Below are 23,575 nucleotides of genomic sequence, written 5' to 3' on the forward strand. Positions count from 1 at the left end.
CATGCATTGAAGCACAGAAGAGGGGAAAAAAGGCTGAGGAAATGCCACCTGAGGTAGAACAGTGCTACTGATAAAGATCTGGCGGCCCACCAGAAAGGCAGAATCACTTACCCAAAACAAAAGAAATTCATGTAGAGTACTAAACAGGAATTGCTTGTCCCATGCCTCAAGCGTGCCTGCCATTTCAAGCATTTTCAATTCTACTTTGGCATAAACCCCACAGTGTAAGAAGCTGCTGTATCTAAATTCCAATGCAGGCATGGATGTCTTGATTAGGACAAAATAATAAATAGGCCAATCTTTCATCCATTTGTCTAACAGAGTTTAATTTTTCTATAATTAGGAATAGTAATAATGAATATATCTTCTTTTAAAAAATTGAAAATATGACAGTTGTATTGATGTAAAAAGTTGAGATGATGCGAATTCTTAGAGGTTTTCCTCACAGAGTTAAAACAGCCCTGAAATCTCTGTATAAAAGCACCCCCCTATATGGGATGTTATCTTCAGTGCTTTGGTGGCTTTTTTTTTTTTTTTGGTCTTTAAAAAAGAAAATTTGTGAGGTCTATGGATTGTACAGAACAAAGGGCAATACAGATGGGGATGGGAAGAACCCATGCCCTGGTCACAAAGATTTATATGGCTCTAAAATAAAATGAACTTTTCCAATAGTTCCCTAAATTGTAGGATACTATGAAGAATCCACAACTAGTATTTGATCAAAATTTGATCAAATCATTTTGTGGGATCACTTTAGTGAGTTCTGTTTTCTACATCCACTAGGATTTCTCTCTGTAAGAACCTGTAAGAACTACATTTTGAAAGGTCTTTCATTTCTGCACCAAAAATTCAACAGACATTTTAATTAATTTAGACACAAATGTGGTTCTAACTGACTTTAAAGATGAGCCTCATCCACTGTTTCAAATGCAGAATTCAACCTACATTATTTTAATCAGTGTGTAGACAGAAAACTCAGAGATTGCACAAGGTTGGTTTGGGGTTTTCTTAGGAAAATAGAGACTTTATGATGTTCTTTGTTAAAAAATAGAAGGTTGTTGATTTTCATAGCTCTCTGCCCTATGGTAACCATAGACAAATACCTGATATTCTAATCCTATTATTAACTCTGCAAATTAGAGGGAATCTAAATTGTACAGTCAAGATCTTGCCGACTTCTGCCCATCTCCAGAAGTCCTGACCATACAGGCCCTGACTTTACAATACAAGCTCCTCAGCTCTTCTACTTCACAAGTTTATTGAGATGGCAGGTCTAGAGAGTACAATAAACTCTATACATCATTTGCTTCCTTTTCCTGAATGTTCAACAGCGCTCTCTGAGGTCACACCAGGGTTTTCTGAACGTTCCAGACCATCATCCCACTTACGGGAACTCCCTCTATTTCTGCTAGCTCTACTTTTGCTTTTGACAGTTAAGCACCAGTTCTTGCACTAAAGCAAGAATTCTTTTCTCGCTCCTGCCTTGAATTACCTGTGTACATCTTTTAATACAGTAATTCAAAGTTTCCCTCTTTTTTTCTCTGTAAAAGCCAGGACTTACAACTCTAAGGGTTGTACCTCAGAACCTCCTACACACCTCAGAACAAGACTCACAGGCTGTACAGATTGCTAGCTTGCAAGCCTGGACAGCAAGATAAGCGTAGTTCCCAGAGACCTCACATGACCAAAGGTATCTAGTGGTCACACACAGCATCAAGTACAACCAACCTGCTGATTACTGAGGTTCACCTGTGTGATCAGGTGATGGCAAGGCCAAGATAAAATCAGAATCTCTGTCAAAAATGATTAATTCATGTTTGAAAATTACTGAATTATAGTCTTTGTAACTTACTGATTTATAGTATTAACGTAAATTTTTAGAGAAACATCGTGAGAAGTTATTTGATGCAGAATTTGCATTTTACAAATTACATTTCCTGTAAAATATGACCAGGAAACATTCTGAGGAAAATCTTGCCTTAACCTTATGGAATTGTATTGTAAATATTGAGGCAGGAGAGAAGAATGATGCTAGGCATTCTTCCTGTTTTACGTATACCTTGTAGCTGAAGGGCAGGATGGCTTAGGGAAAAGCGGCACAATTGACTTTGCTTTTGATCAAAATGCAAATATGCCTGAAGCAGTGAGTGCTCTTGACTGCCACATACTCAATAGCTGGCTTTCAAGGGGGAGAAAGAGGCTGGAAGCCCCCTAGGATCTTTTACTAAAAATAACTATAAATATGTATCAGTAATAGAATTAATATACCCCTCTGGAGCAAGCTGATATATATGTTATCTGGTACACCTGACAGACATTACCCTCAAGCACTAGTTTAAACTTTCAGGAAGGGTTCTGCCCTGCTGCCTGACTAGACAAAGGAAGCTCTTTCTACGCTATTTACTTCCCACTCATGATTCTACAAATGTCTTGGTACGCAGCTCTGCAGGATCTAGCCCAAAGTGACAAGATAGTCCCTGTGCTATTTTAGATGGTTTGTACATTGTCATTTTTTATAACAACACTTGTAGCTCCATTTTCTCACATGCGAGTATAAGTGATAATCCTTTCCTTTATAATTTTGCAAACTAAACCTAAATTATTCAGAAGTACAGCTGCTGTTGTCTAATCCTTGCTAGCTCTTTATGCAGCTTTCTCACTATACTTCACAATTTTTTCTTGGAATCTAGCAGTCAAATGAGTGCAAGAAACACCTTCTGTCATGCTAAGAGCAGAATCCTTCCTCTGAAACTGAAAAACTGATGACATTTTCAATATCTTTCAGTATCTTATAGCAATTACTTTCCAGTTTATTTCAACCAGCTGGAAGACCTTTTCTGCTGTTAAGCAGTGTGCTATATACAAGTCCAAGAAGGTTAGAATAAATGTTTTAATTACAATAATCTATGTAAACACACATACTTCTTATGCAGTCAGAAATACCTCCTACATAACTTATAATCAAATTAAATGAGCTATACATACATATAAAAAAGTGAAATCTGAGGTGTGCTGAAATCAGACAATACAGTAACAATAAATTCTCACTGAGTAACACTCTAATGGTATATTCTGTTTTCCCTGTCCGGTGCCTTACTACTTTGCAAATTAATTCCATTATCAATAATCTCAGTAAACAGCTTGAAAAACTTTACAGAAAAGCTTTCCTTAAAAATCGTAAGTTTTCACATGATAAAGTTTTTCTATTAATCAGAATTTTGACTTCTGTGGCTGATGCAGAGTCATTTAACTTTTTTTTTTTTAAATAATGATTTTTGTAAATTATTTTATACCACTCTCTAAACATCCATTTTTCTCAGAACTATGCTTCATCCCTGTAACTGCCTTAATAAAACATCTATTGAGAAGTTGACTGCTGGTTTTGCATTCAATACATAAAACGCGAGTGCACATGCCTGACACTAAAACTTAGTAAACCTCGCTTAGAGTATTTTTCAGTTATTTGTATACATACAGTAAACAAATAATCAATTCATTCCTGCTTGTATTTCCTATTTATAAGCATAATTCTCCAAAACTTCAATATGTTTTGTTTTGGTCATCACATTTCTCTGTGTTTCAGAATCCCAAATGAGTTTGACCTCAGCAGAACTAATCAGAAGAAAATAATTTGCAGATTTGGCAAAGAAAACATATCTGATTTAATTCTGCCCAGATTCCAGCAGAAGCCAGGCAGGTTTCTGGTGAGCCTCTCAGCATCCTGCCTAAAGGGCTGTTGAGAAACCTGGTCTTCCAGATTCCACAGTTCTGGGAAGCACATCATAGGGAGTGAAGACCTATGGCTTGGGATGTTAAGGCCTCCAGGGTCTGGAGCAAACAACCACTACAAAATCAGGGAGCCCACATCTGCCAAGGTCAGTAGCTCTGAAAGCCAAAGACAGACAGACCTAGATCCTCCGATGCAACACTCTTCCACAGAGATTTTCTATATTTGAGAGGGGTTCGCTCCTAAATGGTATGAACTAAATTTTTAAATATCACACATCAGCGCATTTAACAAAAAGGTACTTGCAACAGGTTTATACAGAGTATCCTTTGAAGATAATGTTTAAGTAACTATGAAGAGTGTGACAGTACCACACATTTGTCTCTCTCTATGGGAGCACTGTGATCATTTGAGGTATCTTATGCTGTACATCAGAATTCGCATGTGTGTAAGTCAGATTGACAATTATTATAAGAAATATACTGGTTTAGTGAATAATATACTACCTACAAAGGCAGAAACCACCTTCAAAGTTTTAAAGTAATTAACTCATCTTCGTCTTTGAAAATTAAAGAAGCTTTTGAGTGATACAAACCTAAACTAATATTTTAATTTGACATGTTAAAAATACTCAAGCATATTGTTGCTGGCAATCTAGAAACCAAAGCTTATCTGGGCACATGGAAAACATATACAAGGAAATACAGAGAAAATATTCTTCTTTCTACAGCCCAAGGAATCAGTGACGAATGATGCCTCCATGAAGGATTCATCATCTTCCTTCATGTGGTGTGGCAAGGCAACTGAAGGCAGTCAGCCTAACTCTTATTTAATTCTATTGTAAATAATTCTAGGTAAAAGACTGCTCAGACAGCAGATTGCCTGCTTTCCTTTTAATACAGTTTTGATATTCAATTTTGTCCTACTTCCACACCCTTTCTTAGAACAGCTGCTGACTCATATGTGTGTGGAATGTCTAAAATGCTGTAGGGGTCAGCTCAGATTTTCTCACCATACGTTGACCTAAGCAACCGTAAAGAACAACAGTAAAAAAGGAGCAAGCACTAGTTTTTACCCTAGGCTCACCTTTCCTTCCCCAACTCCAGTCTTTTGGTCACCTTCCTCTGTAGCATTCTGTGCAATCTGGTCTCCGTTTACTCTTCTGTCTCTGTTTTAATCTCTATTTATGAAACAGCAGCCTAAAGGTGTAATGGACAGTGAGTTAAAGCGGGTTAACTTAAATGTTTTCAACGTGTATCTTCAATTCCATAGGCTCTTAATTAAATAGATTAGAACCAATATAGTTCCACACCATTTAAAGTGGATTGTGTTCCATAAGCTAGGGCAAAATTTAATAGTTGGAATGCAATAAACACGTCTCTTAATGATGAAAAAAGAAAAAAAAAAGAAAAAAGAAAACAAATCCAGTGCACCTTTTGTACCTGTGTCATTTCCAAAAAAACACGTAAAAAAATAGTAGTTTATCTTTGTTACTACAGACAGCAGAGACTCGATACACAGCAGAGAACTGCTAGGTTAACACATTTGCTTTTTAGACGATGGTATCTTTTAATAGAGCCACACTTCAAAACCATCAAACGATACGGAAGGCGCCTCGCGACTCGCTCTCCTCACGCCGCCCCGCTCCGCCTAACGGTCCCTGCGCGCGGGGCGGCCGTTGAAGGGCGGCGGGAAGGGCGCGCGGGACACACGCACGCACACACCCCCTCCCCCGCCGCGCGGGCCCGCCCCCTGCTGGCCAATTCCAGCCACGGAGCACCAGCGCCCCCTGCGGGCCGGAGCGACGGCCGCCGGCGCGGGCGGGCGGAGAACCGAAAGGGTAAAAATGTGAGGAAAACTCACGGGTTAATATAAGCACAGTTTAATAATTAAAAATTAATCTAAAAAAAAAATTAAAAAGGGGGGGGGGGGACGGGACGGACAAAGAGAGAGGAAAATAAAACCCGAGAAAAACAAGCGATGCAAAGGAAAAAAAAAAAAAACCACCGCTCACCCCCAACCAACCGATGGCCAGACAGAAACAGCACCTTAAAAGTTGTGGTACACGAGAAAAATCAAAAATGGGGAGAGAAAACTAGACAAATGGAGACATAGAAAGAAAATTGTAAAAGCGATGAGGTACAGGAAAGATAGGAAAACAATAAAAAGTAGTCACAGCAAACGTAATAAACGTTGACACAGAAAACATAATAAGCAATGGCATTAAGGAAGACAAGGAAAAAAAATAAAAAACAAGGATAGGGCAGAAAAAAAAAAAGAGACATACATGAAAATATAATGTAAGAAATGACAGGGTACGTGACAGACAGGAATAAATTAAAAAATATAAATAGGGAGCTTGATAAAAATAGACATGGAATGAAAATTGAAAAAGCTACAGGATTCAGGACAGACAGGAAAAAATTAGAAATAAAAACAGTGATTTGGTTAAAGTAGATGTAATAGAAAGAAAAATTTAAAGCAATTGGGTAAAGGATAACCAGGAAAAACAATTTAAAAATGGTAACAGAAATCTGGATAAAAGTTGACATAGAAAGAAAATTTTAAAAGCAAAGATATTAAGGAAAGACAAGAAAAAAAAATAAAAATAAGGGTAAGGTGATAGAGACATAGGAAGAAAATTATAAAAGCAGAGGCATTAAGAGAAGAAAAAGTTACAAAATAAGAATACAGAGAAAAATACCAAAAGACATAGCAAGAAAATTTCAAAAGCAATGGGGTACAGGACAGACAAGAAACAAATAAAAAAGACAGTGAATTGGTTAAAGCAGACATGGAAAGAAAACTTAAAAAGCAACATGGTACAGGATAGACAGGAAAACACACAGAGGGACAGCAACGTGGATAGACTTTGAAATAGAAAGAAAACTTTAAAGTATGACAACTTTAAGGAAAGACAACAATAAATTAAAAAATAAGAACGGGGGAAAAAATAGAGACATACATAAAAGTAAATTTAAAAAGCAGGGGGGTACACAACACAGGGAAGAATATAAAAATACAGGTGGGGAGCTTGGTAAAAGTAGACACAAAGAAAAGTGAGGAAGCAACAGGGTACAGGACAGGCAGGAGAGAATTAGAAAATAAAGACCGTGAACTCGATAAAAGTAGCTATAGAAACAAAATTTTAAATTATCAGAGTATAGTATAGACAGGGAAAAATTAAAGAAGGACAGGAAAATAATAAATGAAGACATAGAAAGAAAACGTTTAAAGCAACTGGGTACGGGGCAGAGAGGGAGGAATTAAAAAAATAGGGACAGGGAGTCGGATAGAGGGAGACATAGAAAATGTTTTAAAACAAGTAACATGCTACAAGAAACACAGGAAGGAATTAAGAAATAGGAACGGGGATGAGAACAGAAGGAAGCATTGGAAAAAAATGTAAAAAGCGACAAGGTATATGGAAGAGGGGGAGCACAGGAAGTTTTTGGGAGGTGGTCAGGCAGGTGGGCCGGCGCAGAGGGACATGGAAGCGGGCAGGGATGTGGGACAGGGCAGCAGAGATGGACCGGGACACAAGAGGAAGCGCGACTCACCCCAGCTCTGGGCACCAGCAGGAGACTTCCACCCCTCCAGTGCCTTCCTCTCTCCCTTCCAACGCTGCGAGGCTGCCCAGAGGCTCGCACCTGCAGCCGATGGAGGCACCAAGCCCCCGGCACTGAGCCCTGTCGGGGACAGCTCAGAATCCCTGTCTCCCAGCACCATCCACACAGGCTCCAGCCCTCTGCCCCAGACATGCTGGGGACATCTCAGGGTGCTGTAGGCAAAGTCAGGAGCAGCCTGGGGACACCATGCAGCCCTGGGGACCCCTGGCTGCCCCTGGGATAACGGGAAATGCCACCAACAGCCCCAACTTTCCATAAATCCCCAGCAGCTCTGTGAGTGCTCTACAGCTCAAAGATGGACCCACCTTAAATGCTACAAGATGGATACGGAGCGCCAGGAAACTCCTGGGAGGCATCGTGACCAGGAGAAGAAAAGTCCCAACAAAGCCAGAGAGACAGAAAATTACAGGGAACGTGATGATTAAATCCAGAGGGCACCTGAACTGAGTAAATGTTGCCTTGGAGGCCAGGGAACTAATAGAGGCACGGCTAGAGGGAGGAGAAGACAGAAGAACTGGGCTGTGTGTTGAAGAAGAGCCCGGGAAGACCCTCCCACCGAGCAGCGAGGTTCAGACTGGATCCCCTTGCTTCCTAAACTCCTTCTCAGAGAGGAGTCTAGGCGCGGCTATCTACCTATGACATAAGCTATTCGTGCCCCTGTTCACATGAAAAATGTGTGTCTCGTCTCCAATGTAATTGTTCAGCCATTACATGTCCTCTTCGATGACTGGAGTTTTGGTGCAAGTGCTTTTACCTTCTGACCTAGTTTTGTGACCTCTTTGTCCCATCTGCACTTGTATCTCATCCTTCTTCTGCTGACTCAGGATAGAATGGTCCCTTTCTTCATTTCCACGAATTAGAGTTCCCTTTCCTTTGATCATAACGGTCACTCTAATTCATAATGTTAAGCATTTAATGTTACTTCTACAATTTCATTATGTTAGTTAAGTTACAATGTACCAAAGTCAAACAAAACTACTATCCATCCTTCTTGGACTAAGAAGGCGTTCAGCCAAAGTTTGCTATGTTGCTAGGTTACATTGTGCAGCCTAAGGCTTCGCCAGTCTAGGTACTTACGCTAAGCAAAACTTCGGTGTCCAACACCGGGTCACAGATATGGAGTCAGGAAGCCTTCTGAGGGAAGGAGAGGGGTGTGCAAGGTCCGCAGCAAAGCTGAAGATGTGCTAAGGGCAACCTTGAAGGCACCTATAGCTGCCGTGACACCACGAGAGGGGTCCCGAATGGGCCAGAGAGACCAAAGAAGGTACAGGGACACGAGGAGGAAGTCCGGGGGGGATTGCAACGGAGTACAGATGTCCTCAGGAGGCCGGGGACCAAATGGAAGCATCCTAGATGGCACAGAGGATTGTAAGAGGGCTCTGAGGCACAAACAAACCCAAGGACAGGTTTCTGAGGGAAAGAGCTCAGACATAAAATTTTATAAGTAACAGGGATTAAGAAAATAAGGAATAAAATAAACAGTGAACTTAAAACACATAGAAAGAAAATCTAAAAACAAAAGGCACTAAGGAAAGACAAGAAATAATTAAAAATAAAGACGGTAAAGGAGATGAATGTAGACAGAAAAATCTTAAGCACATCCATGATTAAAGAAGCAAGGAAACAAATTACAAAATAACAATGGCAAACTAAATTGGAGACGTAGAAGGAAAAATTAAAAGGCAACAGCACTAAGGAAAGACAATAAATAATTTTAAAATGACAGCAAAGGGAACAAAAGTAGACATAGCAAGAACATTTTAAAAGTGCTAGCCAGTAGGATAAATAAAGAGAAAATATTACAAAATAGGGATGGTGAACAAAAACAGATACAGAAAGAAAATTTTAAATGCGACGGCAGTAAGAAAAGACAAGAAATAATTAAGAGAAGATAAGCAATAAAGACAACAAACAGGATAAAAGTAAGAAATTTAAGAAGTGATGGGGATTGGGGAAACAAAAGGAAATAATTAGGAAATATGGACGGCAAACGGCAATGGAGATGTAGAAAGAAAATTTTAAAAAGCCTCTGCATTAATGAAATGTGAAAAAAAAATTTAAAATTCAGCAAACTGAATAAATACAGACAATGAAACAAAATTTTAAAAATAACAAAGTAGAGGACAGGCAAGAAGAATTAAAAAACACAGATGGAGATCTGGGTAAATGGAGACAGAAAGAAAACTTGGAAAGCAACAGGGTACTGGCCATACAGGTAGGTAGCAAGTTAAATAGCAGGAGATGGAGTCGGACCAACAGCCACGGGCAGAGGACAATGGAGGAGGAATGGGGGGCGGAGCAGAGGGAGTCACTGGAAATACAGACAGGTCGCTGGGTAGAGGGAGACCTACAAATGCAGTTTTCACAAGCAATAGTGAAGAAGGCAGTGTGGGAAGAATGAAATAATAGCAGATGGGGAGCCGGGAAGGCAGAGGCGCAGAAAGGAAATGGAGAAGGGGACAGGGTACAGCGTGGCATTGGCACAAGAACAAAAACTTTTGGGGAGCCAGAGCCTGGGACAGACAAGGACGCAGGCAGAGATTGGGAGAAGTGTGGCAGGGAAGGGCGCGTGACTCACTGCAGCTCCTAGCACAGCTGGGGGACCTTCACTGCCCAGAGGCTTCTCTCTCTGCCCCTTCCTCCTCCATGGTGCTGGGAGCCTGACCCTTGCCCGCCTAGGAGCAGGCAGTGGGTGCCTCGATGCTTTTCTCCCACAAGGCATCCCAGAGGCACAGCGGCTCACACATGTGGCAGACGGACGCAGTGAGCTCCCAACGCTCTGTCAAGGGTAGCCAGGAGGGATCCTTCCTCACCATGCGGACTGTCTGTTCCTTGCTGGAGGCAGCTGCCTGTGGAACCCCCTTTATTTCACTCCTCGCCCAGCTCCAGCAGGCAGGCTTGCCCAGGCAGCCCCCTCGGCACAGCAGGGACAGCCCCATCCTCAGCCTCGCTGTCTGCACCTGAGCCTGGCCCAGCCCATCCTCACCTCATGGGTCCCACCTGGGCTGGAGCCCATTGGAAACAGGGACCATTGCCAAAGCCCCACAGCACATCACATCACCCCCTCCCTTGTGCCTGTCCCCAGCAATAAGCTCTGCACGTGGCGGGCTGCAAATGCATCAAGGGGCACAGAGGAGGCAGGAAATGTTTATTCCTTAGTGTGCATAAGGAATCCCAGCAATGAGTTGGCTACAAGAATCAGTGCACAAATGCAGCAGGACAGAGGGACAAAAGGAAAGAGAAAAGGAGGAGAAAGGACAGAGGGACATAGAGAAAGGGTGTGGGACAGGAAGCCAGGAAACAGGACACCATGAATAAGAGAGGGGTGGGGAGTAGGACAGCCATGTGGAGAGAGGCGAGACTGTGCAAAAAAAAAAAGAAAAACCAAAAAAAACCAAAACCAACAAGAGACAGAGAAATGGAGGAATAAATAAGAGACACAGGGACCAGGAGAGAGAGGTGGAAAGGACCAGCAGGACAAGACGACAGAGACAAGACAAGGAGCAGGGGAAAAGAAACATCATCAAGAAATAAAAAATAGAAATAGGGACCCAGACAGTAGTACACATTGAAAGAAAATTTCAAAAAAGCAACAGGGTACAAGAAACATAAGCTAAAAATAACAGTGAGATGTAGAAAAAAAATTTAAAAGTGACAGGGGGCAGAACAGAGAGCGAAGAACTGGGAATTATAGAGATGGCTAGAAGGAGACATAGACACAAAACTGAAAGGCACAGGATACAAGTATCATACCCAAGAACTAAAGATACATACGCAGAACTGTATAGAGAGAGATTGAGGAAGATAATTATGAAAAGCAACAAGGTACAAGAAACATGGGAAAGAAATTAAAATTAAGTTGGAAGGCAGAGAGAGCGAAAGGTAGCAGGAAATTTTTAAAACTAACTGGGTTCAAGAAACATAAGCAAGAATTAAGAAGAAAGGGATGGAGAGGAAGAAAGAAAGTTTCAAAAGAGATAGGGTACAAGAAACATAGTCGAGCATTAAAAAAAAACAGGGACAGGGAGCGTGATAGAAGTAAGCTGGGGTGGATTGACCGTGGCTGGCCCCTGGGTGCCCACCAAGCCACTCTATCAAGACAGGGGAAAAAATTAAAATGAAAAAGTCTGTAGGTTGAGACAAGGACAAAGAGATCACTCAGTTATTATCACAGGCACAACAGATTCAACTTGGGGACATTAATTTAATTTATTGTCAATCAAATAACGCAAAAGAAGAACAAATCTAAAAAACACCTTCCCACTACCCCTCTTCTTTTTTCCTGGGATTATCTTCACTCATCCTGCCCCCGAGCAATGCAGGGTAACAGGGAGTGGGGGTTGTGGTGACAGGGAGTGAGGGCTCCTCCCTCCTCCTGCTCTTTTTCTGCTCCAACATGGGGTCCTCCATGGGTTGCAAGGGACTCTGCTCCCAGCCAGCATTGCTGATGGGCTCAGCTTTGACCAGCAGCAGGTCCGTTTCAGAGCTGGAACTGGCTGTGCCCAACATGGGGGCAGCTCCTGGTGTCTTCTCACAGAACCTACCCCTGCAGCCCCTGCCCCCCACAACTCAGCTAACAAAACCTTGTCACGTAAACCCAGTACAACAGCGATCGGCTATAGAGCAGAGAAGGGACGGTGAAAAATAGGGAAAGGGAGCCACAGGGGAACGAAAACAGCAATGGGCTACAGACCAGAGAGGAGGAGGCAACAGGGAACCAGACAGAGAGAAACAAAGAATAGTGATGACCTACAGGGCTGAGAGGGAGGAATTAAAAAAGGTGACAGTGAGGTGAACAGAGATAGACTGAGAAATACCAAAAAAACCTCGATAAGCTGCAGTCACCAGGTTCCTCTTCATCTGCAAAACAAAAAGAAACCACAGCTCCGGCAGTGACCACCATGACAGTAGATGCCAACCTCTTCCACAACACCCTCATCCTCAGAGGTGCCATAGCAATCCGCTCACCTGCTTCACGCTGATTCCAGAGTCAGAGGCTGCAGCAACAATTATTTATGGCACCTAAGATACCAACAAACACAAAATTACCATTGCATTTCTGTGAAATCACCAGTCCCATGCTCCTCCTTGATACTATCCAGCTCACCTCAAATACAAGAGACTAGAACAGACCAGACCCTGTCAACACCCAAACCCAAATGCAAAACCGATATGACAAAGACTGATGAACCTGCCTCCCTTTCCTAGCCAAACCCCAGCGCCAAAACTTTAGAAATCCCTTCTCTTCTCCTCAGCTTCAGGAAAGGACCCCCACCTCTTCCTGACAGCTCCCATCCTGTATTTGCAACCCTGAACCCCCTGCAGCAGCCACTCCTCAGGTGCTGCTCTTCTGAGCTGTGCCCTGTGTTTGGCAGGCACCTCCTATCTTCTGTCTTCCCACAGACTCTGGGCTCCGCTACAGACCCACAAAATAAGCGATGCCCTGACACAATCTACGAGGGGCCTGCTGCAAGCTGCAAAAACTCTAGGGACACCGTGGCACTCTTTGGGCGATGGGGAAAAGTGACGAGCCATGCCATACCCTGAATAACACCATGCCTTACATCCCCGCTGCTTTCTTGAGAAATGCTGAAATGCCATATGCAGATGCACACACAATGCTCACCCTAACCCCTATAAAATAATCTCATCATCAACCCAATTAAGAGAAACAATATCAGCAACTTACGCAGCATACTGCAAAACTGGTGAAAAAACCACAGCCCCGTCTTCAATAAAGTCAGGAACTCTAGGAAAACGCAGCACTCCTAGAATAAAGGAAAGCATGCTATTAAACCATCTGGGCACCCCCTAAACACTCATTACGAAGTTACTGACCTGAAAAAAAGGAAACAAAAAAGCAGCATACAAGTCAACTTTCTACTAGGCAAGCGGCTGGATGTTTGCTGGTCCCGAAGGTCTTCGCTCAGCCTTCTCACCTCTGCCTCTCTCAACGCCAAAACAACGCACCTGCCCAAGCACCTGCGCCCGCCCCAGGGCCGCGCCCAGCCGAAGGCCCGGCACAGCGCCGAGCGCCGGGGCGCCCCGCGGCAGAACGAGCTCCCGGGCCCAGGCTGCGGCTCCCGCCCCCGGGCCCTGCCCACCGCCCCGTCCCCCGGGAAAGGGGCGGGGCGGGGCCAACCCCACCACCGCCCCCGAAAACATAAAGGCGGCGACGAGAGCAGCAGCTGCTTTCCCCCTGCCTTCAGTTCCCAGCAGGCAGAGCGCCGCCCCTTTTTATTTCCATCTGGGACTCGCCTCTGGCGATTCTCTTACTACTTTTGTGTGAGTTCTGTCCAGTTGTTGCTGTGGAGAAGACAGTTCTGCAGGGGTCGCTTTATTTTTACGATCTTCAGATATTTTTGTGTTAACTGTTAATCGTGTTTTATGGTTTCGGAAGAGTGTTGGAAGCATATGATTTCCAGAAGACTGATGAGCATTTACGGGGTCCTGGAGGACTAAAGTGCCATGGAGACGCGCGTCGGAGGACTGAGGAGGCACTTCCGGGGCCCTGGAGGACCGCGGGGCCGTAGAGACGGAGACCTGGAAAACTGACGGGGGCGCGGTAACGCGTAAGAGCCGATACTGGAGAGCCGATGGCGCTCTCGAGGCCAGGCGGGCGGCACCGATCCCGCTCCAGGTGGCGCGGAGCTCGCCGGAGTCCCGGCGGTCCTGCTTCGCTCTTCGGCCGCCGCCGGACCGGCCTCCGCGAAGCCGCGCACGCGCTGCGGAACCAACGCACAGCGCCGCCGGGGGCGAGGGCCAAGGCGGGGCGGGGGCGTGGCCACAGCGCACGCGCGGCTCCCCACCTGCAGGACCAGCCTCCAGCCGCCGGGCGGCAGCACCCGCTCGGTTATCCCGCTCCCGGCGCTCATGAGGGTGACGAGCGGTGACCGCTCTCAGCCCGCTTTAGTCCAGGCAGGGACCAGACCTGCCCTCTCTGCATTCGCAGCCCAGGCAGCGACAGGCAGCGCCTCCGCACCAAAAACCTGCGGCGCAGGGGTTTTGCCCCCGCAACAAGCCCCAGGGACACTGCATCGCTCCGTGTGGGGCACCAGGGCCGGGGGGTGTTGACAGCAGTGCGTCTGCTGGAGATCAGGGAGGGAGGCTGGGCTGATGCCTTATCCACAACATAAGAATTGGTGATTTTGGCTTTCGGTATTAATTTTTTTTAATTTTTTTCCTTTCTGTCTGCTTAAATCCATATATAGCACAGACATTTACACTCATGCATCTATTTACACACACACAAATATATATATTTAGGAAATATATGGGCCATAACCAGAATCCACGCTGATGGATCCACTGCCGCAGCTACAGCCCTCGCACTGCTTCTGCTGCCGCCACTCACCTCACTCACAGGGTCGATGCAGCCGAGAGGGACGGGTAAAAGCCTGAAGAGCAAAAGCAACAATAAAGAACAAAGCTTGGTCATTCACTCCACGCTGAAAAGGTGTGCCTACGTTTACATACACTCATTAAAAACACTTATACTCTAAGAGTATTTGACTTTCCTCTGGCACCAGTTTAGCTCGCACAGCTGGGAATTGATACCATTACACTATCTCTCTCCAAAACACATAGTTATAATTGGACTATGGGGTTTTTTGCATGCCACCCAAGGAGGAGGGACATTGGGCCAGCTGCACTGCTCAGCGTTGAGGGATATTAGTTGTTTAATGTAAATAAGTAAGTTTTAGTGAGAATAAATTACTTAGGATTATAATACGGTGTGATTTGTGCTGTTTGCCTAGCTTTATTTAGGAGGAGTGACTAGATTTGCTGAAGCCTTTATGCTGTGACAAAGTTATTTTCCTTAGTAATTTTCATAGCAGCTGATGCAGTGCTGTGTTTAGCCTTTAGAATGGCAAAGTGTTTTGGTATCACAGTGATGTTTTGGTAGTGTTTTTCCCAAGTCTGAGACTCTTTGGTTCTCCATGTGCAAGTGCAGGTGCAAAAGGAATGTAAACCAGAAGATACGGATGCTCCAGCCCTCGTCTAAAACTGCAAATCAACAAAATAAGAGCCTGCCTGGACACAGGAAAAAAAAACCAATAAGGTGTTAGAAGTCCCTAACCATTGGACTAAAAGACACTTGAACAGTGCGTGAAGGGCACATGAGGGGTGGGTGTAGAGAGCACAAGGGTATCATTGCCCAGGGATTTCTTTGTTCGGAGTCCTTCTCTTTGGAGGCATCCAGCCTGGGCTGTTCTTGCTGCTGTACCTTCCAATTAAATTAATTATTTTATAAAATTTGGCACCTGAGACACTGCTGTGGGAAACTGAGGGTCAAGCCTGAAGAAGGAGGAAGTGCACATGGGAGTAAGTGCGTGTGTGTGCGACACCATGAATGGTGTGTGAATGCTTGGGCAGCAGCTCAGGTGCTACTGAACTGCCAGGGAAATGTGCCACTGACAGTGAGACAGAAATAAAGTACTTCAGTGCGCTCTGTCAAAATATTGGGGGGGAAAAAAAAACATCATTCAGTTGACTCTCTTTTTAAGGTTTAGAATAAATACCTTCCTCAATCTCCAGAGCGCCTTGTAGCACTTTTCTTCTTTTCCCTCTCTCTCATCCCATCGGAGCCCCCTGTCTGTCTCTGCTATGCAGCGCTCCGTTATCCTTCTCTCTGCCATCCAGGGTGTCCCCACTCAGTTCCTCTCTCACTCAGTCATCTGTCATTTTGCCAAGATGCACCCGTGGGCTCTGGCACTCCAAGAGGATTTGGCAGGAGCTGGTGTCACCTGGTGGGGGAAACAGGGTTACAGTGGTTCCAGGGGGTCCTTGAGGCAGGCCCCAGTAGGGTGGGGGTGTCCTGGAGGGTGTGTGGCAGGGTTCCAGGGATCTCCAGGGGGTCCCAGAAGGCTCCACGGAGCCCTGGGGGAACACAAGGGACCCTAGGGTGTCCTGGAGGGCTCTGGGAGGGAGCGGGGGGGCCGGCAGCACAGTAGGGGCTCACCCTGGTCGGTGAAGGCTGTGCCCCGGCAGCTGGGGAGGGGGGGGTGTGGCTACGGCACTGATGTAAGTGTCCCAGTGGTTCTTGTTGCTCATCATCATCACATTGACAAGGAGGCTGTTGGTGGAGCCGGTGCTGTAGGGGAAGGGGGACAGTGAGGAGGAGGCCCCTGCTGGGGGGCTATATAGCAGTAGAGGTGGGACGCACTCACTTGAAGCTGAAGACAACAACCTTGGAGGAGTCGCTGGGCCACTCGCAGACTGTCAGATACAGGTTGCTGTAGGTCTCCTCATCCTGGAAGAGGAACCTGCCACACCTGCAGGAGCAGGAACACAGTGTGGGAGGGGGACGGCCACTGAGCTACCCCAAACGCTGGGGGAGCTCCCAGGAGGAGGAGGGAAGGGTCCACCACACAGGGGAAGGATATGGTACCAGCTTGAGCTTGCTCTGGACGTTGAGCTCACACCAGTCCAGGTCATAGATGTAGGAGGATAAATCATTGTCGCCACTGCTGCTGGTGTAGGAGAGGACATAGCAGCCACACTTAGAGAAGACAAAGAAGATGTCCCAGGGTGGGGGGGATGACATGGGACATAGCAGCTCCAGCGTCGCCCCCCTGGAGATAGGAGGGGACACCCCCACTAGCATCATCTCCATCCCAGAGCCTCACCTCGTTCACAGAAAGTCCTCAGCCAAGATGCTCTTCAGGGAGATGCAAATGTGTGGGGGCAGCTTGTGGAAGAGCCGGGGCGAGAGCTGCCCACTGAGCTGGGAGAAGGGGGGTGGCACCGTCAGGGACCCCCAACTCTCCCCCCCACCCCCCCAAAGCACCCCCCCCATCACCCTTCAGCCCATCCCCATCTTCCCCTCACAGCGCCTGCCCCAGCTCAGGGCCCACTTCAGCCCACCTTCGGCAAACTCAGGGTTCCCTCAGGTCCCCCGACCCTCCCCAAACCAGGTCTCCCCTGAAGTCACCCCCCTCATGTACCCCCTCAGCCCACTACAATATTCCCCCTCAGGACCTCCCGCCCTCGCCCTTATCCCCCCCACCCTCCCGTTCCCCCTCAGGCTCCCCGTTCCCCAGCCCCCCCCTCAGGGCCCTCTCTCACTCCTTCAGCGCCCTCCATCCCTCTCGGCGTCCCCTCAGCTCCCCCGTCCCCCCTCGGGGGCCTCTCAGGCCCCATGCCATGTTCCCCGCCGCCCCCGCTGCCTCACCACGTGCCCGTGGCGGCCCCGGCTCGACTGGGGACCCGACCGCCGGGCCCCACTTTCCGCCCGAGCCGCCCCGCTCTGTTTTCGAGCTGGCCGCCATTTTCCCCTGGCCTCCTCTGCTTCCGGAGCACCCCAGCCCGCCCACGCCGTGCGCCCATCGGACACAGCCCCAGCACCCGCCCCCCTCCTTAAGAAGCCCCGCTTCATTAGCCCGTCGTCGCCGCCAATCCCCACCGCGCCCCACCCCGGCGAGGCAATTTGACCAATCGAAGCGCGGCACCCGCGCTGTGATTGGCCCATCCTCCCGCCCATCCATCCGGAAGCGGTTGCCGTGGTGAAGACGCACGGGGGCGGGCGGGGCCGCCAGGCCGTTGCCGTGGCGACGGGGATGCGCGGCCGAACCTGACGGGGGAGGGGGATTCACCCAAACCCGCCTTTTTCTCTTTAAAAATGTTATAGATTTGTGTGCGATAGCACAAAATAAACCCATTGCGCGCCCCCCCCCCTCCTCAGCGCTCCCTGGGGTCCCTGAGGACGGGCGGGGGTCCTGCAGCTCGGGGGGCACCGGCCGCAGCGTCTGCGTGTGGCCCGGCGCCTGCGGGGGGGACACGTCGTGGGGGGGTGACGAGGAGATTCCGGGGAGCTCTGGCGAGTTGTGGAGGCGCCGGAAGTCTGCGCCCGGGGGGTGTCCGCCTTCTTCCCGTCTTCCCTCAGCAAACTTTCTAATTTCTATCGAATGTGACGTTCATGTATGAGATAATCCTGCTGTCAGCTTGCATCGAGTGTCCGGGTCTCGCTCCTGCTCATCCCTGCACCTGGCGAGCTCGAAAACACCGAGACCTTGAAACACGCACACCATAGCTAGCTATGAAATAAAATACGTATTTTCACAAATTCAGACACTAGAGTCTTCTAAAAGTGCGGTTTTGCCAGGCATTAGAGGATAAATGAGTCCCTTGTCGCTCAAACCAGGACAAACCAGGCCAGAACCGGCTTACCCGGCGTAACGGCCCCACCCCGCTCCGCCCCCCGCGGACCCGGACCCCGAGAGCCGGCAGGCCCAGCCCGGCCCGGGCTCCTCCTGCCACCAGCTCTCAAAAAATGGGCTGCAGTTTGCCCCGCTTCCTCTTCACAGCTTCTCCCCCGCCGCGGCCGCTCGCAGGTTCACCGCCCGGCGGGCCGGGACGCGGCAGGGAAGGGGCTGCGAACTGCTGCATGGAGCGGGGCTGAGGAGAACCAGGGGGAGCCCTCCGGACGCCGGGGGCGGCCTCACCGCCGCTGCCGAGGCCGGCGCCCGGGGACGGCGCGACCCCGCGCTCGCCCGCTGGGCGGCGGCGCAGGCGCGAGGTGGGGCGGTTGCGGCGCCCGCCCCTCAGCCATGGCGGACGAGGAGTTGGAGGCGTTGCGGCAGCAGCGTCTGGCTGAGCTGCAGGCCAAGCACGGGGTAAGGCGGGGGGCTCCCGCCCCGCTCCCTGCCGCCGGGGTCTCGCCGGGCACGGCAGCGCCCGGTTCCTCCGGGTCTGTGTGGCGACCGCCGCTCGGGAATGCGGGAGTGGGAGCGGCGGGGAGGAGGGGGCGCGCCTTGAGGAGGCCTCGCCATGAATAAAGGCTTGGGCTGGAGGCCGGGGGGAGGCGGCCCGGCCGCGCTCGGTGCTTTGGCTGGAAACGTCGCCGACTGCGACCTCAGGGACTGGGGGAGGGGGCGGCCGCCGGGCCCCCAGCGCCGCCTGCGCTCCTCCGGGGCGGCTGGGGCCTGCTGCCCGCCGCGGGTGCCCCGGCCGCTGCCGCGGACGGCTCAGCGCGTACGCGCTCCCTGCCCGACCCTCCTCCGTGCCGCTGGCGATCCTGCGGATTCGCGGCGCCAGCCTATCCAGCCGTCCCCGTTCCCGGGGCTGAGGCGGCTCGGTCTGTGCTGCCGCTCCTGTGAAGGTTCCTTCCATGCCCACCATCAGCCTCGTTACCTCTCTCCGTATGGTTTCCCGTTGTGCTTTCACACTTTGAAATGTTACCTATAAAATTGGAGGTGCAAATTCAACATAAAGTTCAGGGGGTTTCCTTTTTTTTTTTTTGTTACTTGCTTCTGAATAGTGATCTCGGGTGCCTGTATTAGTCCCAAAATACCATGCTAGGGCTGTGTTTTCTTCTGTATTGATAAAGTGTTACATGAATTTCATTTGTCCTTAGTTTACTTTAATGAGTTTAAAATGCTTTTGTCTGTTTTCTGGGCTTTGGGAAAGTTTATTATCTTAGACGTTACAGGAAAGCCTTTTAATATCCAAACCAACAGTCTCTGGATAGATCCAGTAGCACTCGTCATTGCGCTAGTTTGTGTTACTGCTTTGTGAGGAAAGCATGGTAGGGCATATTTATTTGCTAGGGCAGCAAATTCTTATTTTCAGGATCTCGTGCGTGGTTAGGCGAGTTTAGCAGCCAGGTTTAGCTTACGTTGACTCTGCTGAAATATTTAAACTTACTATCCTGTATGGAATGTTTCTGGGTGATCGTGTTTATTCTGATCTCATTCTGTAGGATCCTTCCGGTGATCCATCGCAACAGGAAGCAAAACAGAGGTATCAATGAGAACTATCACTTTTTGGTTTTACATCTAATAGCTTTGAACCTTTTGCTTTTTTAAATTTTTTTGGGGGTATTTAATTTCTTTGGAACACTCACCTGATTTTTTTTGTTTTTATTGGGAGAACCACCAACAAAGAATCTGAAATGTCAAAGATTTAATCCAAGCATAGCTAAAATCTGATTGATCCAAGCATGACTCCCAAGCCATGACTCTCGGATGATCTACAACAGTTGTCAGGCAGCCTGAACTCTGACTGGGGAGGGAGGACGTGGAGGAAAACAGCAGTAGCAGCTCATTTTCGCTTTGGGACTCACCTGAGTGCAAGTCTCATGCCCCTTAGTGATCTAGTAGGATGTTCTGGGGAAGCATCATCACTCCCACTGTCATCTCCTTCTGGAACTCAGAAACCTCGGCTTTTCAGAGTTGGTCATAGGAAAATCTTGAAGGCTGGCAGAACTCCTCCCAAACTGGAGTTTTGTCCGAGTGATGAGTTTGGATTTGGCTCGGTTAGTGCAACAGGAACATGCTTTCCTAATTGATTGGATTTTTTTGGGACAGCTATTGCAGTTAAAAATATGAAACAAAACGATTCATATCAGAGCTTAGTGTGGAAAACAGCATTTAGTATTGGCACTAAGTAGAAAATTGAAAATGAGTATTTAAAGAGCTAGACTTTCCACAGTAAAAGTTTGTATTAACTGAAAAGCATAAACTGCCAGTTTTGCAAATACTTAGTTAAATATTATAAGTATATGAAGACTTATTGAAAAGTTGTAAATAAATAGTAAGGTTTGGTTCTGTCTTGCAATTGCAGGGAGTATGCCCACTTTTAATGTGTGGCTAACTTTTCGTTACAGGGAAGCAGAGATAAGAAATACAATTTTAGCTCAAGTTCTAGATCAAGCAGCTCGTGCAAGATGTAAGTATCCAAGTAACTTTCTAATAAAAAAATCTCATTTTGTGTACTCCAGTGCTGCTCAAATCAAGCACGTATGTGTTTGTATAGAGGCCAGACTAGAAAAATGCTGTTGCTGATGGGAAGATAAAACTACTACAGCTTTTCAGTTGGTGATATTGATGATTGGAGGGGAGAGGTTAACTGACATCTGAATGATGATAGTTAATCAAAATATTTTTTTTAATTAGGAACATATATTTAAGAATAAGGAACATAACTATCTTGTATCTTTATTTTACATAAATGTAAATGCCTTTTTCAACTTATTTCATGACCCTGGCATGAAGAAGATGGTTTCATTAGGGACATTTGTCACTTTTTAGTTACTAGTGGAGGTATTTGAGTATGTTTTAGAACAAAATGAACGGAGCCTGTTTTTGTTGCAGTAAGCAATTTAGCACTTGTGAAACCAGACAAAGCAAAAGCAGTAGAGAATTATCTTATACAGATGGCAAGATTTGGACAGCTAGCTGGAAAGGTGAGTTATGTTTTTCTCATTCTTTCTCACATATATTAATTTTCAAACCTAATTCACTCTGAAAAAGGGATGTTTTTAATATGAAAAAGGCAATTGAGAGCTTTAAATATTATTGTATAATTCCATCAAATGCCTTTTATAAGAAGGGAAAGTATGATTCGGTTGTTGGATACTAACCATCTCAGAATGTGTTTATACAGCTTTTCTTTTGCTTTCTTAGGTATCAGAACAAGGTTTGATAGAAATACTTGAAAAAGTGAGTCAGCAAACAGAAAAGAAAACAACGGTAAAGGTAAGCTGTATTTCCTAAAAGTTATTTTAATTTGTTATAAAATAGAGCAGAAAAATTGCATGTATTGGACCATTTTGGTTCAGGGTAGAACTTAACTTTGTAGTTACCACCTCTCTAACCTAGAGTGTTAAGCGCTGGGATTAAATCATGGCAGTCCTTATCAATAGTAAAATTTGCATATGCTGGCACTGGGCTATCAGCCTTCTGTCGCGAGGCAGATTACCTCGTGTCTGTCCTGTGCCATTATGCCAGGCAGGGACTCTGGGTGGAAAGTGGGTGATGGGGTGAATGTTCTGCTCCCATGTAATGCATTCATTGTCAAATGCACAGAGTTTGAAAGGCTTGCTCTATGATGGATTTACTGTGACCCTTCTATTTTCACATTTCGTATTTCATTTTAGTTCAACAGAAGGAAAGTATTGGATTCTGATGAAGAGGATGATTATTAATACTACTGTAAGACTGGCTGCCAAACAAAAGGCCTGGAAGAAGGCAACGTTCTTTTATCAGGCAGAATGCAAGATCTGAAAATGTTTACGCTTATTTACTTTTTTTTTTTTTTTTTACAAAAAGGCAAACGAACTTGTAAAATAAATCTGAGAAGGGGATTTTATAACTTAAATTTTTGTAGTATAAGAGGCTGAGCAGTGGGATTCCCCACTGCTTCGTTTGCATGAACATTTTGTTGCCCCTTACTCGCTGTGTAAGCTATGCTTTCAGCAACTGCACACACTTAACTTGTGGCTATTGGAGATACCGTAACGTGGGGAGGAGCCAAGTATAAAGCTGGGAACAGCCACTCTCTCCAGTTTAGAGACTTACCTCCAGGCTGTAAGTCACAGAAGTGCTAGGAACGAGATTTCCTGAGCCCCTGTCCAGCACTCACTGGCTCTCAAGTCCTTACTGGAAATTTATAAAATAAAGTGAAGGTATCAAAGTAGTGTTTGGATCAGAGAACTTGATGTCAGGCAATCTGTGTAAAGAAACTGTAACCAGCATACAATTGAACTGTTCCCCTACGAAATAATCAGGCTATCTCAAAACAAGCAAGTTAACGGTGTAATACAGCACTGTTCAGACACTTGGTATCGTATATTCTTAAAACTACCTCCATTTTTATCAAATGGCTGGAGTGTTTCTTACCTTGAAAAAAAGACCATTTTCCTAAACTTTCTGCAACTCCTGCATGCATAAAGTAAAACTGAACTTGTGCTACACGTTTATTCAAAAATATGGTTACGGAAATATGTAGGATAAATACTGTAACGCGCTGATAAACACTCTACCATCACAAAACCCTTTTCTGACACAACAGGAATGTGTATGATCCCAACTGCAGTGTTTTTTTGGAAATTAATAAAATTGTTTAAAGTGAGCACTAGTGGGTGTTCTTCATCTTGTGTGAATGTGGTTAAAAAGTATTAAAACAATTGTTATTTTTGTTTCATTTGGACTAGATTGGGCATTTTGCTTGTCCGCATTGGTAATTAGGATTCCTTAACTTTAGTAATATCATGGGTGTATGCTAAATTTCTTTAGACTAATGACCCTTGACCAACGCGAAGAGTTTCAAGCCAAGGTGTGTCGATAGCTAGTTTAAAAGTTTTATCTTTAGGGCTACAGATAATCCTAAACATCCATGCTTCATATTCCCATTCCTAAATTTATCAAATTCGACTTATAACAACCTGAGCTTTATTGCATTGGTGTTCTTCTAAAAAGGCTGTTCCAGAATCTCGGTT

General features: G+C 46.3%; 3 protein-coding genes across 6 annotated transcripts in view; 1 reads left to right on the forward strand and 2 right to left on the reverse strand.

Annotated features, from left to right (window-relative positions):
• The window catches only part of LOC128908058 (neural-cadherin-like), a 77,366-nt gene extending 68,608 nt beyond the window's left edge, over positions 1 to 8,758 (reverse strand). Inside the window, exon 1 of the mRNA XM_054197557.1 lies at positions 8,434 to 8,758. The gene's annotated coding sequence lies outside the window, so the exon portion shown is untranslated. The remainder of the gene's footprint in view (positions 1 to 8,433) is intronic.
• A 5,578-nt stretch (positions 8,759 to 14,336) lies between these two features.
• LOC128908061 (DDB1- and CUL4-associated factor 15-like) lies at positions 14,337 to 17,645 on the reverse strand. 4 transcript variants are annotated; one of them, XR_008465847.1, is made up of 6 exons: positions 17,531 to 17,645; positions 16,986 to 17,083; positions 16,748 to 16,826; positions 16,527 to 16,631; positions 15,879 to 16,103; positions 14,337 to 14,753 (listed from the first exon to the last, which is right to left on the reverse strand). XR_008465847.1 is itself a non-coding variant. In XM_054197570.1 (5 exons), the coding sequence occupies exons 1-4, from the start codon at positions 16,846 to 16,848 to the stop codon at positions 16,100 to 16,102; spliced, it is 342 nt and encodes a 113-aa protein (XP_054053545.1). In that variant the 5' UTR covers positions 16,849 to 16,979; the 3' UTR covers positions 14,337 to 14,753; positions 15,879 to 16,099. The 4 variants fall into 4 exon arrangements, 1 of the variants encoding a protein (XP_054053545.1); XR_008465848.1 differs by having other exon boundaries at positions 16,748 to 16,829; XR_008465846.1 differs by having other exon boundaries at positions 16,748 to 16,858.
• A 1,201-nt stretch (positions 17,646 to 18,846) lies between these two features.
• On the forward strand, positions 18,847 to 23,208 carry PDCD5 (programmed cell death 5). Its single transcript, XM_054198625.1, has 6 exons — positions 18,847 to 18,971; positions 20,057 to 20,097; positions 20,963 to 21,024; positions 21,450 to 21,541; positions 21,762 to 21,833; positions 22,235 to 23,208. The coding sequence occupies exons 1-6, from the start codon at positions 18,906 to 18,908 to the stop codon at positions 22,280 to 22,282; spliced, it is 381 nt and encodes a 126-aa protein (XP_054054600.1). The 5' UTR covers positions 18,847 to 18,905; the 3' UTR covers positions 22,283 to 23,208.
• Positions 23,209 to 23,575: the final 367 nt, after the last annotated feature.

This window comes from Rissa tridactyla, chromosome 4 (assembly GCF_028500815.1).
Source record: "Rissa tridactyla isolate bRisTri1 chromosome 4, bRisTri1.patW.cur.20221130, whole genome shotgun sequence".
In the NCBI taxonomy this organism is placed as follows: domain Eukaryota; kingdom Metazoa; phylum Chordata; class Aves; order Charadriiformes; family Laridae; genus Rissa; species Rissa tridactyla.